Genomic DNA, 27129 nt, shown 5'->3' with positions numbered 1-27129 from the left:
TTGTCTTTTCTGTGCTTGGCTTAGTTCAGTTAACACAATGACCTCCAGTTTCATCCATGTTGCTGAGAATGACAGAATTTCATTCCTTTTATGGCTGAATAATATTCCATTGTGTATATATACCACATTTTCTTTACCCATTCCTCCACTGATGGGCACTTAGGTTGATTCCATATTTTAGCTATTGTGAGTAGTGCTGCAATAAACATAAGAGTGCATATATCTCTTTGATAATATTGATTTCCTTTCTTTTGGACACATACCCAATAGTGGAATTTGCTGGATCATATTGTAGTTCTATTTTTAGTTTTTGGAGGAAACTCCATACAATTTTCCATAGTGGCTGTGCTAATTTACATTCCCACCAACTGTGTATAAGAGTTCCTCTTTCTCTGCATCCTTGCCAGCATCTGTGAATTCCTGTCTTCTTTTTTTTTTTTTTTTTTTTTGAGACGGAGTCTCGCTCTGTTGCCCAGGCTGGAGTGCAATGGCCAGATCTCAGCTCACTGCAAGCTCCGCCTCCCGGGTTTACGCCATTCTCCTGCCTCAGCCTCCGGAGTAGCTGGGACTACAGGCGCCCGCCACCTCGCCCGGCTAGTTTTTTGTATTTTTTTTTAGTAGAGAGGGGGTTTCACCGGGTTAGCCAGGATGGTCTCGATCTCCTGACCTCGTGATCCGCCCGTCTCGGCCTCCCATAGTGCTGGGATTACAGGCTTGAGCCACCGCGCCCGGCCCGAATTCCTGTCTTCTTGATAGGAAATTTTAAGTGGGATGAGGTGATACCTTGTTGTGGTTTTGATTTGCGTTTCTCTGATGATTAGTGATGTTGAGCATTTTTTCTTATAGCTGTTGGCCATTTGTATGTCTTGAGAAATGTCTATTTTGATCTTTTGCCCCGCCTCCTTTTTTTTTTAAGACATGAGTTCTCATTATGTTGTGCATGCTGGAATCAAACTGGACTCAAACAGTCTTCCTGGGGCTGGGCTTAGTGACTGAGGCCTGTAATCCCAGCACTTTGGGAGGCTGAGTAGGTGGACCATCTGAGGTCAGGAGTTCAAGGCCAGCCTGGCCAACATAGTGAAACCCTATCTCTACTAAAAATACAAAAAATTAGCCGGGCATGATGGTGAGCACTGTAATCCCAGCTACTTGGGAGGCTGAGGCAGGAGAATCACTTAGATCCCAGAGGTGGAGGTTGCAGTGAGCTGAGATTGTACCACTGCACTCCAACCTGGGTGATAGAGTGAGATTCCATTCCCCCCCCCCCCCCCCCCCCCCCCCCCCCCCCCCCCCCCCCCCCCCCCCCCCCCAAAAAAAACACCGCCTGCTTCAGCCTCCTGAGTAGCTGGGACTACAGGCAAGCACCACCACATATGGCTTTGCCCATTTTAAGATAGGATTATTTGTGGGGTTTTTTTGCTATTGAGTTGTTTGAGCTCCTTGTTTTATTTATTCTGGTTATTAATCCCTTATCAGATGGATAGTTTGCAAATATTTTCTTCCATTCTGTGGGTTGTCTCTTCACTTTGTTGATTGTTTCCTTTGCTGTGCAGAGCTTTTTAGTTTGATATAATCCTATTAGTCTATTTTTGCTTTTGTTGCCTGTACTTTTGAAGTCGTATACAAAAAAATTTTTGCCCAGATCAATGTCTTGGAACATTTCCCCAGTGTTTTCTTCTGGTAGCTTCGTAGTTTGAGGTCTTAATTTAAGTCTTTAATCCATTTTGATGTGATTTTTGTATATGGTGAGAGAGAGAGTTGAGTTTCATTCTTCAGTTTAGGGCTATCTAGTTCTTCAAGAATCATTTATTGAAGAGATTGTCCTTTCCTCATTGTATGTTCTTGGCACCTTTGTACTTTCGGTACTTACTAGAATGAGTTGGTTGTAAATGCATGTATTTATATGTGAGTTTTCTATTCTGTTCCATTGGTCTATGTGTCTATTTTTATGTCAGTACCATACTGATTGGGTTACTATAGTTTTGTAGTAGATCTTTAGGTTGGGTAGCATCATGCCTTCAGCTTTGTGCTTTTTGCTCAGGATTGCTTTGGCTCTTTGGGGTCTCTTGTGGTTCCATATAGATTTTAGGATTTTTTTTCTATTTCTATTTCTTTGGAGCAGCAATCCCTAACCTTTTTGGCACCTGGGACCGCTTTTGTGGAAGACAATTTTTCCATGGACTTGGGGGGATTTTTTTTTTTTTTTAATGGTATGAACCATATTTATTGAAAACATTATTTCTCGCCTTTTTCAAATTGAAGACTGCAAAAAATAAGAGCAGTGCTTTACTGAGTTGTCATTAACCTTGAGAGCAGTGGCGCTGCCTCTCCACGCTCTGGGGACGGTGGAAACCGTGGCTGGTGTGTGCCACATCTATCCCACTTCGCTTTACAAAACAGTTCTGATGTCACTATCGTGGCCGGGCGCGGTGATTCACGCCTGCAATCCCAGCACTTTGGGAGGCCGAGGCGGGCAGATCACGAGGTCAAGAAGATCAAGACCATCCTGGCTAACACGGTGAAACCCCGTTTCCACTAAAAATACAAAAACAAAATTAGCCGGGCGTGGTGGCGGGCACCTGTAGTCCTATCTCCTCTGGAGGCTGAGGCAGGAGAATGGCGCGAAGCCGGGAGGCGGAGCTTGCAGTGAGCCGAGAGAGCGTCACTGCACTCCAGGTTGGGCAACAGAGCTAGACTCCGTCTCAAACAAAAACAAAAACAAAACAAAACAACAAACTATCGTACATGACATTTACATTAGAAAAAGAGAGCTGAATATAGGGATGGAGGATGGTTTGGGGATGAAACTGTTCCACCTCAGATCATCAGGCATCAGATTCTTGTAAGGTGCTCAGCTCCCTAGAACCCTTGCATGGGCAGTTCACAACAGGGTTCCAGCCTCTGTAAGAATCTGGCAACACCACTGATCTGATAGGAAGTGAGCTCAGGCGGTTATTCTCACTTGGCCACCGCTCACCTCCTGCTGTGCATCCTGGTTCCTAACAGGCTACAGATGGGTACTGTTCCCTAGCCCGGGGGTTGGGGATCCTTGCCGTAGAGAATGCCATTTGTATTTTGATAGGGATTGGATTGATCTGTAAATTGCTTTAGGTAGTGTTGTCTTTTTTTTTTTTTTTTGAGACGGACTCTCCCTCTGTTGCCCAGGCTGGAGGCTGGAGGGCAGCGGCGCTCTCTCGGCTCACTGCAAGCTCCGCCTCCCAGCTTCACGCCATTCTCCTGCCTCAGCCTCCTGAGTAGCTGGGACTACAGGTGCCCGCCACCATGCCTGGCTAATTTTTTTTGTATTTTTAGTAGAGACGGGTTTTCACCGTGTTAGTCAGGATGGTCTCGATCTCCTGACCTTGTGGTCTTCCCGCCTAATTATTCTAATCCATAAGCATGGAATATGTTTCCTTTGTGTGTGTGTCCTCTTTAATTGCTTTCATCAGTTTTTTAGTTTTCCTTTTATAGATCTTTCACTTCTTTGGTTAAATTGATTCCTACGTAGTTTATATTCTTTGGTAGCTATTGTAAATGCGATTGCTTTCTTGATTTCTTTTTCAGATTGTTTGCTGTTGGTGCATATAAATGCTACTGATTTTTGCATGTTGATTTGGTATCCTGCAACTTTTACTGAATTCGTTTATTATTTCTAACAGTCTTTCATGGAGTCTTTTGATTTTTCAATACGGATGAGTTTTTATATCTTACTTTTGTATCCTTTTCTGGGAATTATTACCTGCTCATGTTTGGCAAACTTCTACTCTTCTTCAAGATTCAGTCTTGAGTGCCACTCCTGGGCGGTGTTGTATTATCCAAAGATTAGGAAAAAATGCATGCTTACGTGCCAGCAAAGCACAGCCGTCAGTGTTTATGAGGGAAGAAACAAAAAAGAAGGCTTGCAGGCTGTGGGAGAAGCCAGAACTTTGTAGTTTTGTTTGGTTTTTGAGACAGGGCTTGCTCTGTCACCCAGACTGGAGAGGAGTGGCAAGGTAATAGCTCACTGAAGCCTCCATCTCCTGGACTCAAGTGATCCCCCAACTTCAGCCTCTGGAGTAGCTGGGAGTATAGGCATACCCACCATGTCCAGCTAACTTTTTTTTTTTTCAGGTTTCATTCACTTTATTTTTCTTGTATAAAAACCCTATGTTGTAGCCACAGCTAGAGCCTGGGTCCACTGCACAGAGACTCTGGTGTGAGTCTTGACAAGGTGGTCAGTGATTTCCTGATAGGGAGACTTGGTAAATACAGTCTCCTTCCAGAGGTCAGGGGTCAGGTAGCTGTAGGTCTTAGAGATGGCATCAAACGTGGCCTTGGCGAAGTTGCCCAGGGTGGCAGTGCAGCCCTGGGCTGAGGTGTAGCAGTCATCGATACCAGCCATCATGAGCAGCTTCTTGGGCACAGGCGCTGAGAGGATGCCAGTGCCCCTGGGTGCAGGGATGAGGCACACCAGCACAGAGCCGCAGTGGCCTGTCACCTTGCAAGGGACAGTGTGGGGCTTGCCCATCTTATTCCCCCCCCCAGCCTCTGCGCACGGCGACAATGGAGAGTTTGGCCAGGATGATGACCCCACGGATGGTGGTGGCCACCTCCTTGGAGCACTTAACACCCAGGCCGACGTGGCCATTGTAGTCCCCGATAGCAACAAACGCCTTGAACCTGGTGTGCTGGCCAGCACGGGTCTGCTTCTGCACCGGCATAATCTTCAAAACCTCGTCCTTGAGAGAGGCACCCAAGAAAAAGTCAATGATCTCTGATTCCTTAATGGGCAGGGAGAAGAGGTAGATCTCCTCCAGGGACTTGATCTTCATGTCCTTGATCAAGCGGCCCAGCTTGGTGACCGGCATCCACTCGTTATCCTCGGCCTTGCCTCCGCAAGCTCCGCGGCCTCGGCCCCGGCCCCGGATGCCACTGCCGAAACCTCTACAGAAGCCACCGCCGTTCCCCATCCCAGGGCCTCCAGGTCCCCCTGCTGCACCGGCGTCATCCACCATTTGGTGTTTTCTCGGAGAAGCACTTTTTTTTCTCTTTCAAAATTTGTAGTAGAGACGAGGTCTCGCTATGTTGCCCAGGTTGGCCTTGAACTCCTGTTCTCAAGTGAACCTCCCGCCTTAGCCTCCCAAAGTGCTGGGATTACAGGCATCAGCCACTGTGCCTGGCCTGTAGTTCTTCTTTAATCTTATGTTTTAATTAATTTTGAATTATTTAGATGTCCTTGATGAGTCTTTCCTTCCCCTCAGTCGTCAGGATCTCTCTATTGTTTCCATTTCCTTACACACTTGTTTCCTACCACTTGGCCTGAACCCTTCAAAAAAGTCAGTATTACAAAAACTAAAACCAAATAGGTAGGAGGGCTTTTGTTGATTAAAATAAACTAGAGACAGAACCAAATGCAAGTGTGAAACTTGATTGGATCTGAATCAAAACAAGCCCCAAATATAAAATCAATTTGGGGGGACAAATGGAGAACTTTAAATATGGATGTATATTAGATAATATTGAATAATTAATGTTAATTTTCGTAGCTGTATTAATACTATGATGGTTATGTAGGAGGATGTCCTAATCTTAGGAGATGCATGCAGATGTATTCCTGTTGTCTGCACTTTATTTTATTTTATTTTTGAGACGGAGTCTCTCTCTGTCTCCCAGGCTGGAGTGAAGTGGCGTGATCTCGGCTCACTGCAACTTCCGCCTCCTGGGTTCAAGCGATTCTCCTGCCTCAGCCTCCCTAGTAGCTGGGACTACAGGCACGTGCCACCCCGCCCGGCTAATCTTTTGTATTTTTAGTAGAGACGGGGTTTCACCGTGTTAGCCAGGATGGTCTCAATCTCCCAAAAACGCTGGGATTATAGGCGTGAGCCACCGCGCCCTGCCTGCACTTTACTTTCAAATGATCCAGTGAGAATGGAAGGGTTTGGGCACTTTGAGAGAAAGGGAACACAAGCAAATTTGGCAACATGCTGAGACTTATGAATCAAGGTAATAGCCATTATTCTTTTAACTTTTTTTTTTTTTTTTTTAATTTGAGACGGAGTTTCGCTCTTGTCCAGGCTGGAGTGCAATGGCACGATCTTGACTCACTGCAACCTCCGCCTCCCAGGTTCAGACAATTCTCCACCATGCCCGGCTAATTTTTGTATTTTTAGTAGAGACGGAGTTTCATCATGTTGCCCAGGCTGGTGTTGAACGCCTGACCTCAAGTGATCCGCCCGCCCCAGCCTCCCAAAGTGCTGGGATTATAGGCATTAGCCGCCCCGACTTTTAACTTTTTAACTTTTTGATAGGTTAAAAACTTACAAAAAACGTGGATAGAGGGGGTGTGTCTTGCCCACTACACCGATATGGTTAGGTTAGGTTAGGTTAGGTTAGAACCCGACATTCTGCTCTGTACTTCTTAGCCATTCACTCGCTTCAAGTGCTCTGAAATGTAATTTAAAAAATTGTAATTGGAATTCTTTTGGTCACTTCCTCTTTCTCTCTTCACTCCTCCCCTTTCCTCCTGATTCTTTCTTGAGGCGCAACCACCTGAGAGAGGCTTCTGTCCCTCGGCGGTCTCCGTAAGTAAGTGAACCGTTACTGGCTGCAGGGCGCTGACGTCTGATTGTTGCGCGGTCACATTTTTCCGAGGAGCGCAGATTCGCATTCCCAATTTTAGGTGGCGGTCACAACTCATACTATTTGGACAGATGGCACAGAAACCGCTGCGCCTGTGAGTGACCGTGAATGGAAGCCTCTCTCTTTCTGTCTCTTTCGTGTGTGTAGGTGTCGACACGGGCGGGAGTCTTTCCCGTGACAGGAAGGGAGAAGGAAAAGGCGCAGAGACACTGGGCTACTGGGGAGCTTAGGTGATGTCTTTTCCTGGCCGGGGCTGGCCTCTTTTCCTGGCTTTTTTCGCTTCTGAAGGGGTTTTTCTTGGCGACGCTCGTTGGGAGAGGCGGAACCTCCCAGAGTTAGGCCTCCTCCATCTTAGGGGGCAGTCTTGGCCTCTGACACATCCTTTCCCCTTCGTTTCTCCTGTCCCCATATATTTAGTCACCAAATACTCTTAGCCATTGGGCCCACTGATGGGCCCTGGGCAGTGGTGGACAGAGTAGATAGGGACGCTTCCCTGGCGCACTTCTTTTTGCGGGGAGGAGGGGCGCGGGTGGTGGCTTCATTCAGCAAGTATTTATTGAAGAATTGCAGGTATGCTGGACGCTGTGGTAGGTGTTGCAACAGATCGAGTTTCTGCTTTAACGAAGCCTATAGTCTAGAGGGACAGGCACTAAAGAATCCAGATAATGGGCCGGACGCGGTGGCTGAGGCAGGAGAATCGCTTGAACCCGGGAGGCGGAGGTTGTAGTGAGCCGAGGTCGCGCCACTGCACTCCAACCTGGGCGACAGAAGATACTCCATCTCAAAACAAACAAAAGAAAAACCAAACCAAACACAAAAAAACAAAACAAATAATGGCCGGACGCGGTGGCTTACGCCTGTAATCCTAGCACTTTGTGAGGCTGAGGTGGCCGGATCACTTGAGGTCAGGAGTTCGAGACCAGCCTGGCCAACGTGGTGAACCCTGTCTGTTCTAATACACACAAAAAATTAGCCAGGCGTGGTGGCGCGTGCCTGTAATCCCAGCTGCTCAGGAGGCTGAGGCAGGAGAATCGCTTGAACCCAGAGGCTGAGGTTGCACAGTGAGCCGACATTGCACCGCTGCACTCCAGCCTGGGTAACAGAGCGAGACTCAGTCTAAAAAAAAAAAGGGGGGGAATTCAGATAAATGTGAAGTTACCACAGTGATAGGGCCAGGTGCAGTGGCTCACGCCTGTAATCCCAGCGACTCGGGAGGCCGAGGCAGGAGGATCGCTTGAGTGGAGGAATTCAAGACCAGCCTGGGCAGTATAGCAAGGCCCAGTCTCTACAAAAAAATACAGAAAAAAAAAATTAGCTGGGCGTAGTGGTCCGAGCTAATTGGGAGGCTGAAGCGGGAGGACCACCTGAGCCTGGGGAGGTCGAGACTGCAGTGAGCTGTGATCATGCTGCTGCTCTCCAGGCTGGGTGACAGTTTGAAACCTTGTCTCAAAAAAAAAAAAAAAAAAAAAAAAAAAAAAAGCAATAGTGGTAAATTTTGGGAAGAAAAGATTCATGGTTGTGGGAGAGTGCATAAGAGGCGTGTTTGGCTTAATGGTAGGAGTCAAGAAGGCTTCCCGAGAAAGTTAGGATTGAGCCTTGGGAAATAGAGTAATCCATTGCTTAACAGCAGGGTTATGTTCTGAGAAATGAGTTGTTAGGCGATTTCGTCATTGTGCGAACATCTTTGGTGTACTTACAGAGACCTAGATGGTATGGCTTCCTATACACCTAGGCTAAATGGTATATAGCCTGTTGCTCCTAGGCTACAAAGCTGTACATCATGTTACTGTACTGAATACTGTAGCCAATTGTAACACAACGGTAAGTATTTTTGTATTTAAATATAGAAAGGGTACAGTGAAAATACCTGTCCCGGTGTGTTGGCTTTCGCCTGTAATCCCAATGCTTTGGGAGGCCGAGGTGGGTGGATCACCTGAGGTCACAAGTTTAAGACCAGCCTGGCCAGCATGGTGAAACCCTGTATCTACTAAACATACAAAAATTAGCCGGGCATGGTGGCGGGTTCCTGTAATCTCAGCTACTCAAGAGGTTGAGCCAGGAGAATGGCTTGAGCCTGGGAGGTGGAGGTTGCAGTGAGCCGAGATCGCGCCACTGCACTCCAGCCTGGGCCACAGAGTGAGACTCTGTCTCAAAACAAAAAAAGAAAATACTGGGCCGGGCGCGGTGGCTCAAGCCTGTAATCCCAGCACTTTGGGAGGCCGAGACGGGTGGATCACGAGGTCAGGAGATCGAGACCATCCTGGCTAATACGGTGAAACCCCGTCTCTACTAAAAACACAAAAAACTAGCCAGGCGAGGTGGCGGGCGCCTGTAGTCCCAGCTACTCGGGAGGCTGAGGCAGGAGAATGGCGTGAACCCGGGAGGCGGAGCTTGCAGTGAGCTGAGATTGCGCCACTGCACTCCAGCCGGGGTGACAGAGCGAGACTCCGTCTCAAAAAAAAAAAAAAAAAAAAAAAGAAGAAAATACTGTATACAGGAAAAAAAAAAGGGTATACTCGTGTAGGACACTTATCATGAATGGAATTTGCAGAACTGAACGTTTCTCTGAGTTAGTAAGAGGTGAGTGAATGTATTACTTTACACTATTGTAGACTTTATGAATACTGTACACTTCACCTATATTAAATTTATAAAAACATTATTTGTTTTCAACAATAAACTTCAGTTTACTGTAACTTTTACTTTATAAACTTTAAGTTTTTTAAAACTTTTTGACGTGTTATAACACAGCTAAGATGCAAAACACATTGTACAGCTTTGTGTATATATAATATTTTCTTTATATCCTTATTCTACAAGCTGCTTTCTATTATTATTTTTTCTTTTTACCCTTTAAACTTTTTTTTTTTTTTTTTTTTTTTTTTGGAGACAGGGGCTCACTGTTGCCCAGCCTGGAGTGCAATTGTGCAGTCACGGCTCACTGCAACCTCAACCTCCTGGGCTCAAGTGATTCTCCCACCTCAGCCTCCTGAGTAGCTGGGACTACAGGCACAAGCCACTACACCTAGCTAATTTCTGTATTTTTTGTAGAGAGGGGGTTTTGCTATGTTACCCAGGCTGGTCTTGAACTCCTGGGCTCAAGTTATCCTGCCTCAGCCTCCCAAAGTGCTGGGATTACAGACATGAGCCACTGTGCCTGGCTTTAAACTTTTTTTGTTGCAAACTAAGACACACACACACACACACACGAGTCTAGGCCTACACAGGGTCAGGATCATCAGTATCACTGCTGTTCACCTCCATATCTTGTCCCACTGGAAAGGCTTCAGTAGTAATAACATGCATGAAGCTGTCATCTCCTATGATAACAGTGCCCTGTGGAATGCTTCCTGAAGGACCTGCCTGAGGCTTTTTTACAGTTAACTTTTTTTTTTTTTTTAAATACGTAGGAGTATACTCTGCAAAATAACAGTAAAGAGCATACCATACTAAATTTTTTTTTTTTTTTTTTTTTGAGGCGTAGTCTCACTCTGTTGCCCAGACTGGAGTGCAGTGGCGCAATCTCGGCTCACTGCAAGTTCTGCCTCCCGGGTTCACGCCATTCTCCCGCCTCCCTCCTGAGTAGCTGGGACTACAGGCGCCAGCCACCACACCCGGCTAATTTTTTGTATTTTTAGTAGAGACAGAGTTTCACCGTGTTAATCAGGATGGTCTCAATCTCCTGACCTCGTGATCCGCCCACCTCGGCCTCCCAAAGTGCTGGGATTACAGGTATAAGCCACCTTACCTGGCAATAGCATACTAAATATTATATATATACGAGTAACATAGTTGTTTATTATCATTATCAAATATTGTATACTGTACTAACTGTATGTGCTACACTTTTTATAACCACCAGCCCAGTAGGTGTTTATACCAGCATTACCACAAACAAATGAGTAATATATTGCACTGTGATGTTACAAATGGCTAGACATCACTAGGTGATAGGAATTTTTAAGTTCCATTATAATCTTATGGGACCACCATCATATATGTGGTCCCTTGTTGACCGAAACATTGTTATGTGCACATAACTGTATTTTTGTCTTTAACCTAAAAGGGTTATTGAAATGCTTAAGAATGACTTGGCATGATCAAATTTTCATTTTGGAAAGCAGTTCTGTCTGCAATGTGGAGAACAAATCAGAGCCAAAGTAGAGAACAGTTGGGATTAGGTGGAGTGATGACAGAGGAAAAGTTTAGGGATTAAAGTTTATTAAGGAAGTAAAATCAACAAGGCTTGTGATGGTTTAATTGTGAGTGAAAAGGAGTTGGCCCTGTTGGGTCATAGATTTCTATTTTTATTCAGCGGAATAGAGAACACTGGAAAAGGGCCCAGATGAGGAGATGAGGCACCTCATGATGTATAAACTGGACAGTGGATCGCCCAGAAACAATGATAATTCCATATGACAACTGCTGTGATGGAAGAAATGCAGGATCCTATGGGAACACTAGAAATTGGTAACTAATAGTTACTAGAAGGCTTCCTAGAGGAGGTGGCGCTTAAAATATAAATAAAAGTCCTATTAGTTTATGACAGAGCTTGCTCTGAAATGCTGTAATATGTTTTTCTGAGGTTTTGAGAAGGGGATGACTTCTGAGCCAGCCAGGAAGGCTTCAGAAATGTGCTAAACCTTGAAGGATGGGAAAAGCTTAGATTCAGGATGGGTAGGGTGGAACTACCCTAGGGAATGACAGAGGCAGAGAGTAATCAAATTGCCAGTAAGTAAGGTTTGAGTTAAGAAAACTTGCAGAAAGCACTAGAAAGACGACAGGTCAAGGCCTGTGGAAAGCTGTGGTTCTGTAGGCAGTGGGGAACCTCTTAATGTTTTGAGGAAAGGACATTAAGCTGACAACTTTATGTAGGATGGATAGGAAGAAAAGAAGGCATTAGAGGAAACATAAGTGTATTCTCTACTTTGAGTCTAACACTAGATTCATTGTATTTTTCTCTGATTCTTCCTCTACCATAAGAATGGGGTAGGGTGGGGTGGAGTGGAGTGGAGGTTGCAGTGAGCCAAGGTCGTGCCACTGCACTTTAGCCTGGGTGACAGAGTGAGACCCTGTCTCAAAAAAAAAAAAAGAAAAAGAAAAAAAGTTTGGCAAGGTGGACAATAAAAGCATGCCAGAAAGACACACTCACAAAACAATTAAATTTTAATATTTCAAGATGAATTAAAACACATTAAGAAAATGATATAAGCCATGGAAAAACCATATAAATCAGAAACACTCAGAAATGAGATGATAGTAAAAGTCCCTTCACAACCTAGGGCCAGTTTACCTTACCGATGTCAGCTCTTGCCATTTTCTACTTCCTGCCCCATAACACTTCACATATACCTCCTGTTGTAGCCCTTTTCTTACAAATTTATAAAGATTAGAGTGTTTTCCTTTCCCTGATTATAAACTCTTTGAGGCTTAAACTGAGTCTTCCTCCACCTTGTACTGCTAACATGTTCATAGTATACTTGGCATATTGTACTTAGCGTATTGTAGCTGTCCAGAGCCTGTTTATCAAATGAATGACTGAAGCCCTGTACTAAGATAGGAGGAGTCAAAATAAAAAGGATAGAATGAATGTGAGATGTCTGGAAAAAGGGATTGATGGGACTTGGCGACTGGATGGGGTATTTTTGACTCTTGTTGACCGTGTCAGCCATAGACATGTCCACAAAACTTAGGAATGAGGAGAAGCTGGCTCAATTGTGGAGTAAATGATAAGCTAAATTTTAGATATGGCGAGTGGGAGGTGTTGGTGAGACCCTCAGTGGATCTACCCAGTGGTTTACGTGCTCTGAACCTTGCAAGGTAACTGCAGAGAGACTAAATCATGTATCTATCTAATCCAAAAGGCTAGTATATACCAAACCTGGCAGGCCCATTTGTTTCCTGAATTGCTATAATGTTTATCTCTTTGTTTGCAGCTTGGCTTGTGGAGATGTTGAAGGAAAGTTTGATATTTTGTTCAATAGAGTTCGAGCAATTCAGAAGAAAAGTGGAAACTTTGATGTAAGATGTTTGTTTTTACTGAATTTAATTTTACCTTTGTAGTCACACGTAAAAATAAAGTTTGCACTCCTTTAGGTCTTGATTGAACACATACCATTTTTGTTAAATTGAGTTCCCTTCACGAGCATAGGAACTTAGTAGCTACTGAGTGGTTAGGGGAGGGAGACCTATTTACTATACTATTGATCTTTATATTTTTTGACTTTGAATCTTGTTACTTTATCCCTGTACAAAAAACTGAAAACAGACTAGCAACACTTCCCTAAGTGATTCTGACCCCCCGGTTTGGGAAGCACAGATCTATTTCATGAATGTGGTGAGGATTAAGTCAGGTAACATATATACCAATGCATCGTAGGCTTAAAAGCTCTATATGAATGTTGTGTATGGTTGCCAACTAGACTGTAAACTCTTAAGAGTACAGAAGAGAGTATTCCAGGTATGAGGATAATTTGTTCATTGGGTTAAAGGTTGAGTAAAGACAACAGTCAGGAAATGTGTTTTTTATGCCCTGTATTTCTCAGAGTTTCTAATATTTTAAGTTTTTTTTTGTTTGTTTCACATGGGGATCTTTAGAGATCTATTTTTATATTACTGTATATTCCAGGGAAGGATATGTGGAGAGAGCCATGAGTGGCAGAGTGGGACTGGGAATTTGAGGAGTCCTTGAATTCTAACTTCTTTTAAAAGTTTAGTTCCTTGACTCTAACATGAATTTGACAGCCAAAAGCCAAAACTTAATAATTCATAGAATCAGTAACTTAACAGTTGCTGCTAAAGAATTGTATATTGAAATCTGCAAATTGATTAAGAATAAACTGATTTGAAACTATTGAATAACTAGTTAAATATTACTATCAATTATGTACTGTTTGATATTTTAAAATCTCATATATCTGTTTAAAAAACTCATTTTAGCTGCTGTTGTGTGTAGGAAATTTCTTTGGCTCCACCCCAGATGCTGAATGGGAGGAGTATAAGACTGGCATCAAGAAAGGTACAGAAATTATTTTTATTTAACATACGATTTCTAATAAAATTTCAAGGGCCACAGTTCTTGCTGAGTTGTTTTTCATTATTTAAGAATTTAAGAATAATTTTCAGTATTTAAGAATTTAAGTTGTTTTTCATTATTGAGACTATCCTGGTGCGGTGGCTCATGCCTGTAATCCCTGCACTTTGGGTGGCTGAGGCGGGCGGATCACCTGAGGTCAGGAGTTCGAGACCAGCCTGGCCAACATGGTGAAACCCTGTGTCTACTAAAAATACAAAAATTAGCAGGGCATGGTGGCGCATGTCTGTAATCCCAGCTTCTCGGGAGACTGAGGCAGGAGAATCGCTTGAACCAGGAGGCGGAGATTGCAGTGAGCCGAGATCGCGCCACTGCACTTCAGCCTGGGTGACAGAGCAAGGCTCTGTCTCAGAAAACAAAACAAAACAGAAATAGTCAAGCTACAAGGTTGGGTGTAGTATATCCTTAGTGGATAGCAGTTCCACATTTAGGATTGCTAAATATGGGGAATGTGAATGCATGGACTGTTTACTTTTGCTGTAAATATTTTTTCTATAGAGAGGCATATCTCAAGTTCTAAAGCAGATCTGGTAACTATATGGTGTCATGTCTGTTTCCCTCACTAGCTCCTATTCAGACATATGTGCTTGGTGCTAATAACCAGGAAACAGTAAAATATTTCCAGGATGCTGATGGATGTGAATTAGCTGAAAACATTACTTATCTGGGTAAGCTGATACTTGTTATATTTGTGTGTGTGTGTGTGTTTTTTTTTTTTTTTTTGAGACGGAGTCTTGCTCTGTCACCCAGGCCGGAGTGCAGTGGCGCGATCTTGGCTCACTGTAACCTCTGCCTCCCAGGTTCAAGTGATTCTCCTGCCTCAGCCTCCTGAGTAGCTTGGATTACAGGCGTGTGCCACCATACCTGGCTGATTTTTTATAGTTTTAGAGTAGATGGGGTTTCACCATGTTAGCCAGGATCATCTTGATCTCCTGACCTCGTGATTCGCCTGCCTCGGCCTCCCAAAGTGCTGGGATTAGAGGTGTGAGCCACCGTGCCTGGCCGATATTTGTTGTATTTGTAATGAACATAATACAGTGTTCTCAGGAATTAGTGTCCCAGGAAATTTTTGGCTAGATTTTTCAGTGATTACAGCCTGAGATAATGGAGTTTGGAGGGTTTTTTCCCAAAGTCTGTATATGTGCTGCTATACCTTTAGGACAATGCCCTTAGAACAGTGGCATTTTTCCTTTATTATTTCTGCCACTTAGCCCTAATCTCGTTATGTTGCCACAACCCAGTACACACTTGTTTAGCCAACTAGAGGGATAAACTCCTTGTCTACACTATATGGGATACTTAAGGTATAAATTATGTTCACACAAAGGAAATTTCATGTATGTGGCCTTACCATACAATCTTGCTGGATATATGCAGCTTACTTGTTAATTAGGCTCCCAACTATTTATCGCTCTAGGTTTCACTCTAAGGTTTTGGCAACTCACATTTTTAGTACTGTTCTTTGGGGATTTTTAACTTTTTTTTACTCTCCTTTTTCTGGTTCCAGGTACACTCTTTAGTTCCAGCTTAAAGTTGTTTCCTCCACAGTCCTCTGTATTGCTTTTAGTGGCTCTTTCAATGTCTGGCCATTTTCAAAAGCACTGTCAAATTTTGCTTTTGTTTTCCCCCCACCTGCTGACAGTCTGCTGCCTCTTAGATCATTCAACTCCTTATTTTCTTTTTTTTTTTTTTTGAGATAGTGTCTCGCTCTGTTGCTCAGGCTGGAGTGCAGTTGCGTGATCTCAGCTCACTGCAACCTCTGACTCCCTGATTCAAGTGATTCTCCTGCCTCAGCCTCCTGAGTAGCTGGGATTATAGGCACGTGCTACCACACCCAGCTAATTTTTGTGTTTTTAGTAGAAACGGGATTTCAGCATGTTGGCCAGGATGGTCTCGATCTCCTGACCTTGTGATCCGCCCGCTTCAGCCTCCCAAAGTGTTGGGATTACAGGCATGAGCCACTGTGCCTGACTTTTTTTTTTTTTAATTGACTCTACTGTTCTTCACATTTCCTCTTTGTTGGTCTTATTTCTCTAGAAAGCTTCTTCATTTCCTTTGCTGTAAATGTCTTCTCTCTCCTTCCCCATCATAGTTCATCTTGGCCTTTTGTCTCTGTTTGGCTGTGGCCCCCCTGTTACCAGTCTTATTTTGTTCTAATCCTATGAGACTTCTTTAAGCAAAAATTGAAGGAAGGACTTTATTTGTTTTGTTGTTTTAATATGGAACTTCTCATGAATTTGCATGTCATCCTTGTGCAGGTGTCGTGCTAATATTATCTTTATCTTTCCAGTTTTAGTATATATGCTGCTGAAGTGAGCACTGTTTCTTTTTAACTACACATGTCAGATACACATTTTGAAATTCTGTTGTATATTTTAACATGGGTCTGACTTACGCAGTTCTCGGTATAGTCTGTAGATTTGGATTAAGAGCATTACTATAGATATTTGGCAGCCATTTTACTATATGAATTTAGTGTCAGGAGTGTAAAGAGCAGCTGAGGTACTTGGGTTACTTCTGTGAAATAGGTTTTTTGGATCCAGTAGGAGGATCAAGCAAAGAGCTTGGTAGTGAACATGTGATAGTGAGCTTGAAGTACTGGTAAGACATCCAACATATAGTTGGAAGTGAGAATTATTATTATTATTTTTTTGAGATGGAGTTTCGCTCTTGTTGCCCAGGTTGGATTGCAATGGCGTAGTCTCGGCTTACTTCAACCTCTGCCTCCTGGATTCAAGCGATTCTTCTGCCTCAGCCTCCTCAGTAGCTGGGGTCACAGGTGTGTGCCACCATGGCCGGCTAATTCTGTGTTTTTTAGTAGAGACAGGGTTTCACCATGTTGGTCAGGCTGGTCTCGAAATCAAGGAAGAAATACAGTCATAAGGGAAGCACGTAGATGATAGTACCTTGGTGGGTGGGGATGGTATATCTTCATCTTGGGGGTAGGAAAAAAGACATAAAAGTGCTTAGAGGACTGTTTGAGAGGTGAAGATATTGTCAACTTCAAGGAATCTAAGTGAAGATAACATAGTTTCAGGAGAACATTGGCAGATATAGGGTGACCTTTAAGAGAGTGATGGGAGAAGGAAACTGATTGCAGGGGCTTAAGGAACTAATAAAGTAGGCTGGGCGCAGTGGCTCACGCCTGTAATCCTAGCACTTGGGGGGCTGAGGCGGGCAGATCACGAGGTCAAGAGATTGAGACCATCCTGGCCAACATGATGAAACCCCATCTCTACTAAAAATGCAAAAATTAACTGGGCATGGTGGCGGGCACCTGGAGTCCCAGCTACTCGGGAGGCTGAGGCAAGAGAATCACTTGAACCCGGGAGGCGGAGGTGGAGGTTGCAGTGAGCCAAGATCACACCACTGCACTCCAACCTGGCGACAGAGCAAGACTCCATCTGAAAAACAGAAACCAAAAAAAAAAAACAAAAACAAAAAGCAGGTAAAGCACTTAGCATGGACTGCTCTTCAGAAGTTCAGAACTGAAGACGAGGAAGTTTCTTAGTATGTGTGTTCATTTTGGATGGGGATGATTGAGCATGTTTTTTTCTGAACAGAAAGCGCCAGCTGTGTAGACTCAGTAGATGAAAGGGAGGTGAAAACTGATGGAGCAAGGTCTTGACGGCAACAGGAGGGAATAGAAACAAGGCCACAAGCCAGGACCAACCCTAGAAGAGAGTAGAGTCTTTAATTTTTCCTAAACACTTGCTCTTTCCAAATGTTTTCCTTCACTTGGAAGTTGCTGCCTGCTCCCAAGCTGGGACTATGGGCACACGCTGCCATGCCTGGCTAATTTTTTGTATTTTAGTAGAGACGAGATTTCATCGTGTGCATCTTTTCTAGACTGTAGCTTCCTTAGAACTGTATTTTTCTTCTCATTGCCTTTTCCTGTGTCCTGATGTCTGCATTTAAGTCCATGTAGAGTCTTCTCTAGAAGGCAGAAAGCCTTTTTTCTAATCTTCTCTTCGTAGCTTTTTCTAGTAATATTTGTAAGGCACCTGGTGTAAACATACTGGCCTGTGGGCTCAGCAGCCTCCATGTAGGGCTGTTTGTATTTACTGAGCAGGAATATTGTTATAGCCATTCACCATTGATGCCTAGCGGCCAGAAGGGAGTTGCTGGAGAGTTTACACTTCAGATATGTAAAATGGCAGGGACATAGGAGAATCATGGGAGATTCATCCCCCTATTGATGGCTTTTCATTCTGCAATTTTGACTAAAATTTGTTCGTTTTTCTTTGAACCCAGGTCGTAAAGGTATCTTCACTGGAAGCTCGGGGCTGCAGATTGTGTACCTCAGTGGCACAGAGTCCTTAAATGAGCCAGTACCAGGTTATAATTTTAGTCCCAAGGATGTGTCTTCTCTGAGAACGATGCTGTGTACAACCTCCCAGTTTAAGGGTGTTGATATCTTGCTCACATCCCCGTGGCCCAAGTATGTGGGGAACTTTGGGAATTCTTCTGTGAGTAGTACTTGTTCAGTTGGAATTTCTAAAAGCAAATTGCACTGGCTTGAGTTGGGCCTTTTTTCTTTTCCTGTTTATATTGAGTATTTTAGCTCTTGGGTACTTTTATTAGAAGTCTTTTGTGAAAATTTTCAGGATTCTAAAAGCTATATCAACTGACCAAAGCAAAAGTTAATTTCATGAAAGTGTGCTTCATAGATGAGACTGCTGAAATCTTAGTTATAAAGGAATTTTTTTAATACTCTCTGCTTCAAGTGCCCTTTCCTAAGCCTCTTAATGTTTTGAGGCTTCACTGATAAATTTTTTTTTTTTTTTTTTTGAGTCTCACTCTGTCACCCAGGCTGCAGAGCAGTGGTGCAATCTTGGCTCACTGCAACCTCCTCCTCCCGGGTTCAAACGATTCTCCTGCCTCAGCCTCCTGAGTAGCTGAGATGATAGGCATGCGCCACTGTGCCTGGCTAATTTTTTTTTTTTTTTTTTGAGATGGAGTTTTACTCTGTCACCCAGGCTAGAGTGCAGTGGCGCCATCTCTGCCCACCACAACCTCTGCCTCCTGGGTTCAAGCAATTCTCCTGCCTCAGCCTCCGAAGTAGCTGGGACTACAGGTGCACGCTGCCGTGCCTGGCTAATTTTTTGTATTTTAGTAGAGACGGGGTTTCACTGTGTTGCCCAGGCTAGTTGTGAACTCCTGAGCTCCGACCATCTGCCTGCCTTGGCCTCCCAAAGTGCTGGGATTACAGGCAGAATTTTTTGAATTTTTAGTAGAGATGGGGTTTCACCATGTTGGCCAGGCTGGTCTCAAACTCCTGACCTCAAGTAATTTGCCCACCTCAGCCTCCCAAAATGCTGGGATTACAGGCATGAGCCACCGCGCCCAGCCTAATTTTTGCATTTTTAGTAGAGAGGGGGTTGCCCAGGCTGATCATGAACTCCTGGGCTCTAGTGATCCACCTGCCTTGGCCTCCCAAAGTGCTGGGATTACAAGTGTGAGCCACCATACCTGGCCAGATTTTAATATTTTATGAGTAATCTTGAAAAGGATGGTACACCAGGAGTGACAACTATCATGGGGAGTGAAATACTACACGTGGTGGTAAGCCTAAGGAATATTTTGAAAAGGTTATATGTGAGGGCAGAAAACATTGGCTGAGCTTCATTGAAGGGAAATGTAAGAATGCATTTGGGGACAAATCTCCATGGATGGATTCAGGATTATCAGTGATGATCCAGAAGTGGAACCTGTACACCACCCCTTGCCAATTTCAGCACCATGTGTCCATGACCAGAAAGGCCAGCAGGATACCAGGCATTATCGAGGATGCTCTCTTCTTTTTTGACAAACCCATGGTTACTCTTTACCTAGAATACAAGGGGTAGTGCTGGTTGGAGCACAAGGATATAGCAAAGCTAGGGAAGATCTAGAGAAGGGCTGCTAAAGTGATGAAGGAAGAAAGAAAGACACATGTGATGCTCTGTAAGGAAGGATGAGAAAATGAGGCCCCTTCGTTTTGCAGGGAGCTAAAAATTGATTTTGATCAAGGCTTATAAATAACCATACAGTATATTTATGGAGGAGAAAAGTATAGTTCACCAGTCCCTAAGATGCTAGGACCAACCTCAAAGCTAATTCCCTGCCCTTCAGCAGAAACCTGAAGGAAACAAGCATAAGACAAAAGAAAATTCCTGCTTTACGTAGTGGAAAACAAACTTGGTTAGCTTATTTCCAAGTAATACCTTCTCTTAGAATAGAGTTCATAAATAATGCTGTGGGTGAGAGATCACTTAATTGGTTGTTAACAGAATCTGAGGTGTTCTGGGAACAAGAATAAGTTTGGGCAAACTTCATGTTACTTAAGAAGGGTGTGGTTATGCCCTTCCTGAAACTGCTACTTCCTTGACTCAAGCAAAATAAAAGATTATATGCTCGTGATGAAGTCCTTGAATACTCTATACCAGATATTCTGTGGATCCTAGGAGCCCTGAAACCTAGCTTTTCACTTTGATTTTCTGAATTGACTGTGACTCTCTGGACCTGTGAACTACAGATGCAGTACAAACAAACTAGAGGCTGGGTGTGGTGGCCTACGCCTGTAATCCCAGCACTTTGGGAGGCCCAGGCGGGCAGATCACGAGATCAGGAGTTTGAGACCAGCCTGACCAACATAGTGAAACCCCATCTCTACTAAAAATACAAAAATTAGCTGGGTGTGGTGGCACGTGCCTGTAATCCCAGCTACTAGTGAGGCTGAGGAAGGAGAATCGCTTCTTGAACCCAGGATGCAGAGGTTGCAGTGAGCCGAGATCATGCCACTGTACTCCAGCAGCCTGGGCGACAAAGCAAGACTCCATCTCAGAAAAAAAAAAAAAAAAAGCAACTAGAAGCTCAGTCTGTGGGCTCCAGAGGGAGAGCTTACTTTCCAAAAAAGGTTTTAATTATGTTTTGGGCATTAATATAGAGGAGTAACCTTTTAATCTCTGGCTTCCAACAGTTGTTCCTATTTCTACATTCATAATAGTTCAGCTTCCTTATTTAAGATTTTTTTCTCTGATTGCCATATGTATGAAATTCACTGTGCAATTCCTTCTGCCCGCATTTGTATTCATGTGTAAATTTCAAAGACATTTCAAAATGTCTTATTATTTATTTGCATTTCTTGATAACTTTTGGTCTGTATGGATGACTAAGTTTTTGTTTACTAGGGAGAAGTGGATACCAAAAAATGTGGTTCTGCTTTGGTTTCCAGTCTTGCCATGGGCTTGAAACCAAGATATCATTTTGCTGCTTTGGAAAAGACCTATTATGAGAGGCTTCCATATCGGTGAGTAGCATTTCATTCTCTTTGGCTTTTTGAAGAATTTGCCATGGATCTTCTATATAAACTTCTCTTGTTCGTTTTTAACCATATAACGTCTTGGTTCCATTTGGTTACTCAGACAGTGAAATAAGTGACTCTCAAGTCATTCATCTTCCCTGAGTTTGTTCCCTAAGTTGAAATCACTTTGGAATTCCTTCAGTTTCAGAATCAAGAACTTGTATCAGTTTTTTCCTTTTCAGGGCCAGGCATGGTGGTGTGTGCCTATAATTCCAGCTACTTGGAAGGCTGAGGCAGGAGGCTCGCTTGAGCCCAGGAGTTTTAGGCTATAGTGTGCAATGACTACGCCTGTAAATAGCCACTGCACTCTAGCCTGGGCAACATAGGGAGCCCCATTTCTTTAAAAATTTTTGTACCACAAATAAATATGAGATAATGCATATGTTAATTAGCTTGATTTAGCCATCCCACAATATATACACATTTCAAAACAGCATGTTGTATACCATAAATATATACAATTTTTAGTTGTTAATTAAAAGTAAATGAGAAGGAAAAATAACAAAAATTTTTTTTTTGTCTTTTTTTTTTTTGAGACAGAGTCTTACTCTGTTGCCTGGCTGGAGTGCAGTGGCATGATCTCGGCTCACTGAAACCTCCGCCTCCTGGGTTCAAGCGATTCTCCTGCCTCAGCCTCCTGAGTAACTGGGATTACAGGTGCGTGCCACCACATCCAGCTAATTTCTTTTTGTATTTTTATTAGAGATGGAGTTTCACCATGTCATTCAGGCTGGTCTTGAACTCTTGACCTCCTGATCCGCCCACCTCAGCCTCCCAAAGTGCTGGGATTACAGGCATGAGCCACTGCGCCCAGCCAAGAAAGTATTTTTTTTTCTTTTTTTTATTTAGCAGTCAGAAGTGGAGTTTTAATTTTTTTAATTTTTGTGGGTACATAGTAGGTATATAGAGGTCAAGTTAATTCTTTAAAAAAGAATATATTGCCAAGAAAACCAGTGTTTTACAAGTGAGCGAGTTAAGTAAAAGCTCAGAATTATCTTCACTGATAAAGGGCATGGATTATCTTTAAAATAACTTATTTTCCTTCTTTTTTTACAAAAGTAGTATACACTTGTTGCCAGTTAAAAAAAATGTAAGTGAGCAAGAAGAGAATACCCCCCTTACCATAATCCCACAGCCTAATGCAGAATCATAGGTGATACAGCTTTTTCTGTTAAATCTCCATATATGCATTCCAGAAAAATGTCTTGTTCTCTAAAAATATACTGCAAAAACAGAAGTTTTGAGAACAAGCCACTCAAAACGTACACAGTTCTTAAGAATCTGAATACAGTTTTTCATAGAACATATGAAAATGGCCAGTAGGGCTGGGTGCAGTGGCTCACGCCTGTAATCCCGGCACTTTGGGAGGCCAAGGCAGGCAGATCATGAGGTCAGGAGATCGAGACCTTCCTGGCTAACACAGTGAAACCCTGTCTTTACTAAAAATACAAAAAATTAGCTGGGCATGGTGGCGGGCGCCTGTAGTCCCAGCTACTCGGGAGGCTGAGGCAGGAGAATGGCGTGAACCCGGGAGGCGGAGCTTGCAGTGAGCAGAGATTGCGCCACTGCACTCCAGTCTGGGCAACAGAGAGGGACTCCGTGTCAAAGAAAAAAAAAAGGCCAATACACATATAAAAAGATGCTCGTATCATTAGCCATTATGGTAATGCAAATCAAAAGCACAATGATATACCACTTAATACCCACTAGGAAGGCTGTAGTCAAAAAGACAAATACATAATAACAAGTGTTGGCAAGGATGTGGAGGAATTGGAACCCTCACACATTGCTGGTGAGAGTGTAAAATGGTGCAGCTGCTTTGGAAAACTGTTTAGCAGTTCTTGAGAGGTTAAACATAAGAGTCAGCAGCATGGTAATGGCAATTTTATTCCTGTCCCAAGATAAGGGAAAACATATGTCCACACAAAAACTTGTACACAAATGATCATAATAGCATTATTCATAATAGCTCAAAAGTGCAGACAACCCAAATGTCCATCACCTGATGAATGGGTAAATTAAAAGTGGTAAATATATGATGAAATGTTATTTGGCAAGGAAAAGCAATGAAGTACTGATATGTGCTACAACATGGTTGAACCTTGAAACTTCATGTTAAGTGAATGAAGCCAGACACAAAGGACTACACATTTTTTTTTTTTTTTGAGACAAGATCTCATTCTGTATCCCAGGCTAGAGTGCTGAGGTACGATCATGGCTCACTGCAGCCTCAACCTTGTGGGCTCAAGTGATTCTCCTAACTTAGCCTCCTGAGTAGCTGGGACTATAGTTATGCACCACCATACCCAGTTAATTAAAAAATTTTTTTGTAGAGACAGTCTCACTGTGTTGCCTACGGTGGTCTCAAACTCCTGGGCTCAAGCAGTCCTTTTGTCTCAGCCTCCCAAAGTGCCTGGCCTATTTTATTTTAACTCTTTATTACACAAAAGAAGAGGCAATAGTAAAATGAACCCTCATGTGCCCATCACTTAGCTTGAACTATTGTCAACATTTTACTAATTTTACAACTCTTTTAAAGCCAAAAGTTGGAGTTTTGATGGTTTCTGAAGACATAATCTCATCTCTTCCTAAAACAGCCTTGTGAGGTAGGGATCGTTGCCCTATTAGACGGATAGATAGTAACTTATCTGAAATCATTTGACTTGTGATGAACTGAGGACCTCTGCTCTTTTTATGGCCCCATGGAGTCCACATGTTTTGTCATTGCAAATCAAAAGTAAAATTGTAATATTTTGTCTCTCAAATATGTTCTAGAAACCATGTCGTTCTACAGGAAAATGCACAGCATGCCACCCGGTTTATAGCTCTGGCAAATGTTGGAAATCCAGAAAAGAAAAAGGTAAAGATTCGCCTATTTGGTGGAAAGTTGATACTCACGGTCTGCCTGATAAATGTATCTCTTGCCCAGTTTAGCATTCAGATCTTCTTTTCTCCCTCACTGCAAGGTCCCAGCAGCTTCGGAGACTCCTTGTAAAGATACGGTAATGAAAGGTCAAGTCTCTTTGGGTCTTTTTGTAGGAGAGTTTAAAGAAGGGTTTGGGAAAATAGGCCCAGAGGAATAAAGGCAAAATATCAAATGAACAGTGTTCCTTTACTTTCACATCTATGTGGTTGTCTTTGTGGGTATTTGTGAATTTGCCCTCAGATGCTTGCTTACTTCTTTTAGCAACTTCATTTAGCTGAAATAAAAAAACCCCAAAGAGCTGGGCATGGTGGCCCATGCCTGTAATCCCAGCACTTTGGGAGGCTGAGGTGGGCGGATCACTTGAGGCCAGGAGTTTGAGACCAGCCTGGCCAACATGGTGAAGCCCCATCTCTATAACAAATAAAAAAATTAGCAGGTATGGTGGGGGGCACCTGTAATCCCAGCTCCTCAGGAGGCTGAGGCAGGAGAATTGCTTGAATGTGGAAGGCGGAGACTGCAGTGAGCTGAGATCGGGCCACTGCACTCCAGCCTGGGTGACCAAGTGAGACTCTGTCTCAGGAAACAAAAAAGCAAAAAACCCAGGGGACTTACCTAAGCCCTCCTTAGGGCTAAGATTTCCTGAGGGATATCTTAGTGATACCTGGAATCTATCTTTGTACTGGAAAACAGTGCAGTTGATGAAAGAGAATATACCAGAAAAGTAGATTGTTTTTCTCACTTCTCTGAGAGCATTTCTGATTTCCCAGGGCCAAAACTGACCTGTTACGGATTGAGACAGCTAAAATAAGAACAGTTAGTGAAGTGGGAAAATAGGCAGATAAAGAGTCTGAAGATTATTCCACTATCACATGCCATAGACAAAGCATACAAAAGATAAGCAAATCGATATATTTTTTTCATAATATTTTAAGCTTTTTTTGGGGGTGGGGCGCGGATCTGAAGTGATTTTACCTTTATTTCCTTCACTTTAAGCCAATCATGAAATTTCACAGTGATTTCTAGGGTGGGGACAGAAGGAAGACAGTGTTAAGAATCATCAGGGCTGTGGCCCAGTTGGCCCGAGGAAGTGCCGGCAGGGTGGCCCCTCAGGGGCAGCTGGAGGAGCATGGACTGCCCCGCTGGAGGGGAGGTGATGTTCCCAGAGTATGAGAGCTGGTATGTGATGTCCTCTGCAGCTTCCAGCTTGCGCAGCTCGATCAGGCTGTTCCCTGTGGTGGCCAGTAAGTTGGCGATCAGCTTGGCTGCCTTGGAATCGCCCTCAGCAGAGATGATGGCTGCCTTTTTCTGCTGCTCAGCCTTTTCTACCACAAATCTGGCGCTCTCTGCTTCCTGCTGAGCCACCTGTTTGGCTTCCACTGCTTCTGTGAACTCCTTCCCAAAGGTCAGATGTGTCAAGGACTTGTCATCCAGGATGAGCCCAAAGGTGGCTGCTCACTCCATAAGGTCATTGCTCATCTGCCTGGAGACCAGCTCTCTTTAGGTGATTAGTTCTCCAGCATCAAAGTGAGCCACCACTGACTTGAGGATCTCGGTAGTGATGGACAGCAGCACACGCTCATCATAATCCTCTTCAATGCTGGTCAAGATGCGAGGAAGCTGGCTAGTGACAGGCCCCCATGTGCACCGTGATGTCATTCTGCATATCTTTGCTATCAGTGATGCCTGGCACATTACATGGTCAAGAACGGCAGTCAAAGATAATTGGTTTCTGTACCCATGGAATGAGAAAGTGAATCCCTTCCCCTACCACAATATTCTGTATTCCACAGAATTGGTCAAAGATGACAGCTCTTTGCCCAGCATCCATGTCATACAGGGCAGAGTTCACCACGTCTCCTGCAACAGCTAAGTCCAGGCCAAACTTGCTGATGGACTCATAACACTTTGGCAGCTATGTTTTCTTCTGCTGGACCCTCTCATACCTGCTTCCACTTTGACCTCCACATAAATTTCCCAGCCTATTTTCAGCTTTTTTGCCCAATTCTTAGCAAGTCTAGATTTGTAATTTTTCTTTTAATTGCCCTTTCAAACTGAATAACACTTAGTATTTTCAGTCTGTTTTATTCTCAGGGACATGTTAGCCTCAGCCATAAGCAACTTATACTTTAGTCAAAAGGTGTGCACATTATAAAATTTGGCAAGCATTATTAAATTCATCTAAAAATTTTGTTCCAATTTGTACCCCTACCCCAGCGGTGTGTTTTTTTTTTTTTTTTTTTTTTTTTTTTTTTTTTTTTTGAGACGGAGTCTTGCTCTGTAGCCCGGGCTGGAGTGCAGTGGCCGGATCTCAGCTCACTGCAAGCTCCGCCTCCCGGGTTTACGCCATTCTCCTGCCTCAGCCTCCGGAGTAGCTGGGACTACAGGCGCCCGCCACCTCGCCCGGCTAGTTTTTTTTTTGTATTTTTAGTAGAGACGGGGTTTCACCGTGTTAGCCAGGATGGTCTCGATCTCCTGACCTCGTGATCCGCCCGTCTCGGCCTCCCAAAGTGCTGGGATTACAGGCTTGAGCCACCGCGCCCGGCCAGCCGTGTGTTTTGTTTTGTTTTGTTTTTCTCTCTCCATATTTCTCACTGGATCATATCAAAGTTTCTTTCTTTCTTTTTTTTTTTTTTTTTTTTTAAGATGGAGTCTCTGTCTGTTGCCCAGGCTGGAATGTAGTGGCATGATCTCGGCTCACTGCAACCTCCGCCTCGCATGTTCAAGTGGTTCTCCTGCCTCAGCCTCCTGAGTAGCTGGGACTATAGACACGTGCCACCACACCTGGCTAATCTTTTGTATTTTTAGTAGAGATGGGATTTCTCCATGTTGGTCAGGCTGGTCTCTATCTTCCGACCTTAGGTGATCCGCCCGCCTCTGCCTCCCAAAGTGCTGGGATTACAGGCATGAGCCACCACCCCCGGCCCTCATCAAAGTTTTATTAAAGTTTTTGCCAATGTGATAAATGATATGTAATTGTTACTTAGTTGCATTTCCCTAATCAGTAGTAAGTTTAAACATCTATATCTTATCTAAAGTTTTCAATATCTGTGGCATTAGTGCAAGATTCCAGATATTTATATGAATATTTACTTCTTTGCTGCTAGTCTCTTAAGAAAATTTTATTAGCATATATAGCAGAATTTGTAT

The 27129-nt window shown here is 43.5% G+C and overlaps 1 protein-coding gene, 1 non-coding gene and 2 pseudogenes across 11 annotated transcripts in view; 1 reads left to right on the top strand and 3 right to left on the bottom strand.

Annotated features, from left to right (window-relative positions):
• The window catches only part of CWF19L1 (CWF19 like cell cycle control factor 1), an 86113-nt gene that overhangs the window by 43441 nt on the left and 15543 nt on the right, over positions 1–27129 (top strand). For 2 of the 9 annotated variants that reach the window (XM_050805008.1, XM_050805006.1), the window contains exons 1-8: positions 6622–6712; positions 10934–11088; positions 12555–12639; positions 13558–13636; positions 14278–14379; positions 17966–18180; positions 20884–21002; positions 23832–23916. In XM_050805008.1, the coding sequence (XP_050660965.1) occupies positions 11021–11088; positions 12555–12639; positions 13558–13636; positions 14278–14379; positions 17966–18180; positions 20884–21002; positions 23832–23916 (753 nt within the window). In that variant the 5' untranslated portion in view covers positions 6622–6712; positions 10934–11020. Of the gene's footprint in view, positions 1–6448; positions 6565–6593; positions 6713–10256; positions 10351–10933; positions 11089–12554; positions 12640–13557; positions 13637–14277; positions 14380–17965; positions 18181–20883; positions 21003–23831; positions 23917–27129 lie in introns of those variants that run through there. The other 7 variants (XM_050805009.1, XM_050805007.1, XM_050805010.1 and 4 more) reach the window with 6 other exon arrangements.
• On the bottom strand, positions 4145–4994 carry LOC126963082 (40S ribosomal protein S2-like; annotated as a pseudogene). Its single transcript, XR_007728923.1, has one exon. The product of XR_007728923.1 is annotated as a 40S ribosomal protein S2-like (transcript).
• LOC126963427 (U6 spliceosomal RNA) lies at positions 15925–16031 on the bottom strand. The gene has a single exon (XR_007729066.1). It is a non-coding gene; the product is annotated as a U6 spliceosomal RNA (small nuclear RNA).
• Positions 24049–25721, bottom strand: LOC126963085 (prohibitin 1-like; annotated as a pseudogene).

This window comes from Macaca thibetana, chromosome 9 (genome assembly GCF_024542745.1).
Source record: "Macaca thibetana thibetana isolate TM-01 chromosome 9, ASM2454274v1, whole genome shotgun sequence".
Classification (NCBI taxonomy): Eukaryota; Metazoa; Chordata; class Mammalia; order Primates; family Cercopithecidae; genus Macaca; species Macaca thibetana.
Note: the sequence above shows the minus strand (reverse complement) of the source record. Positions and strands in the feature narration are given on the sequence as shown.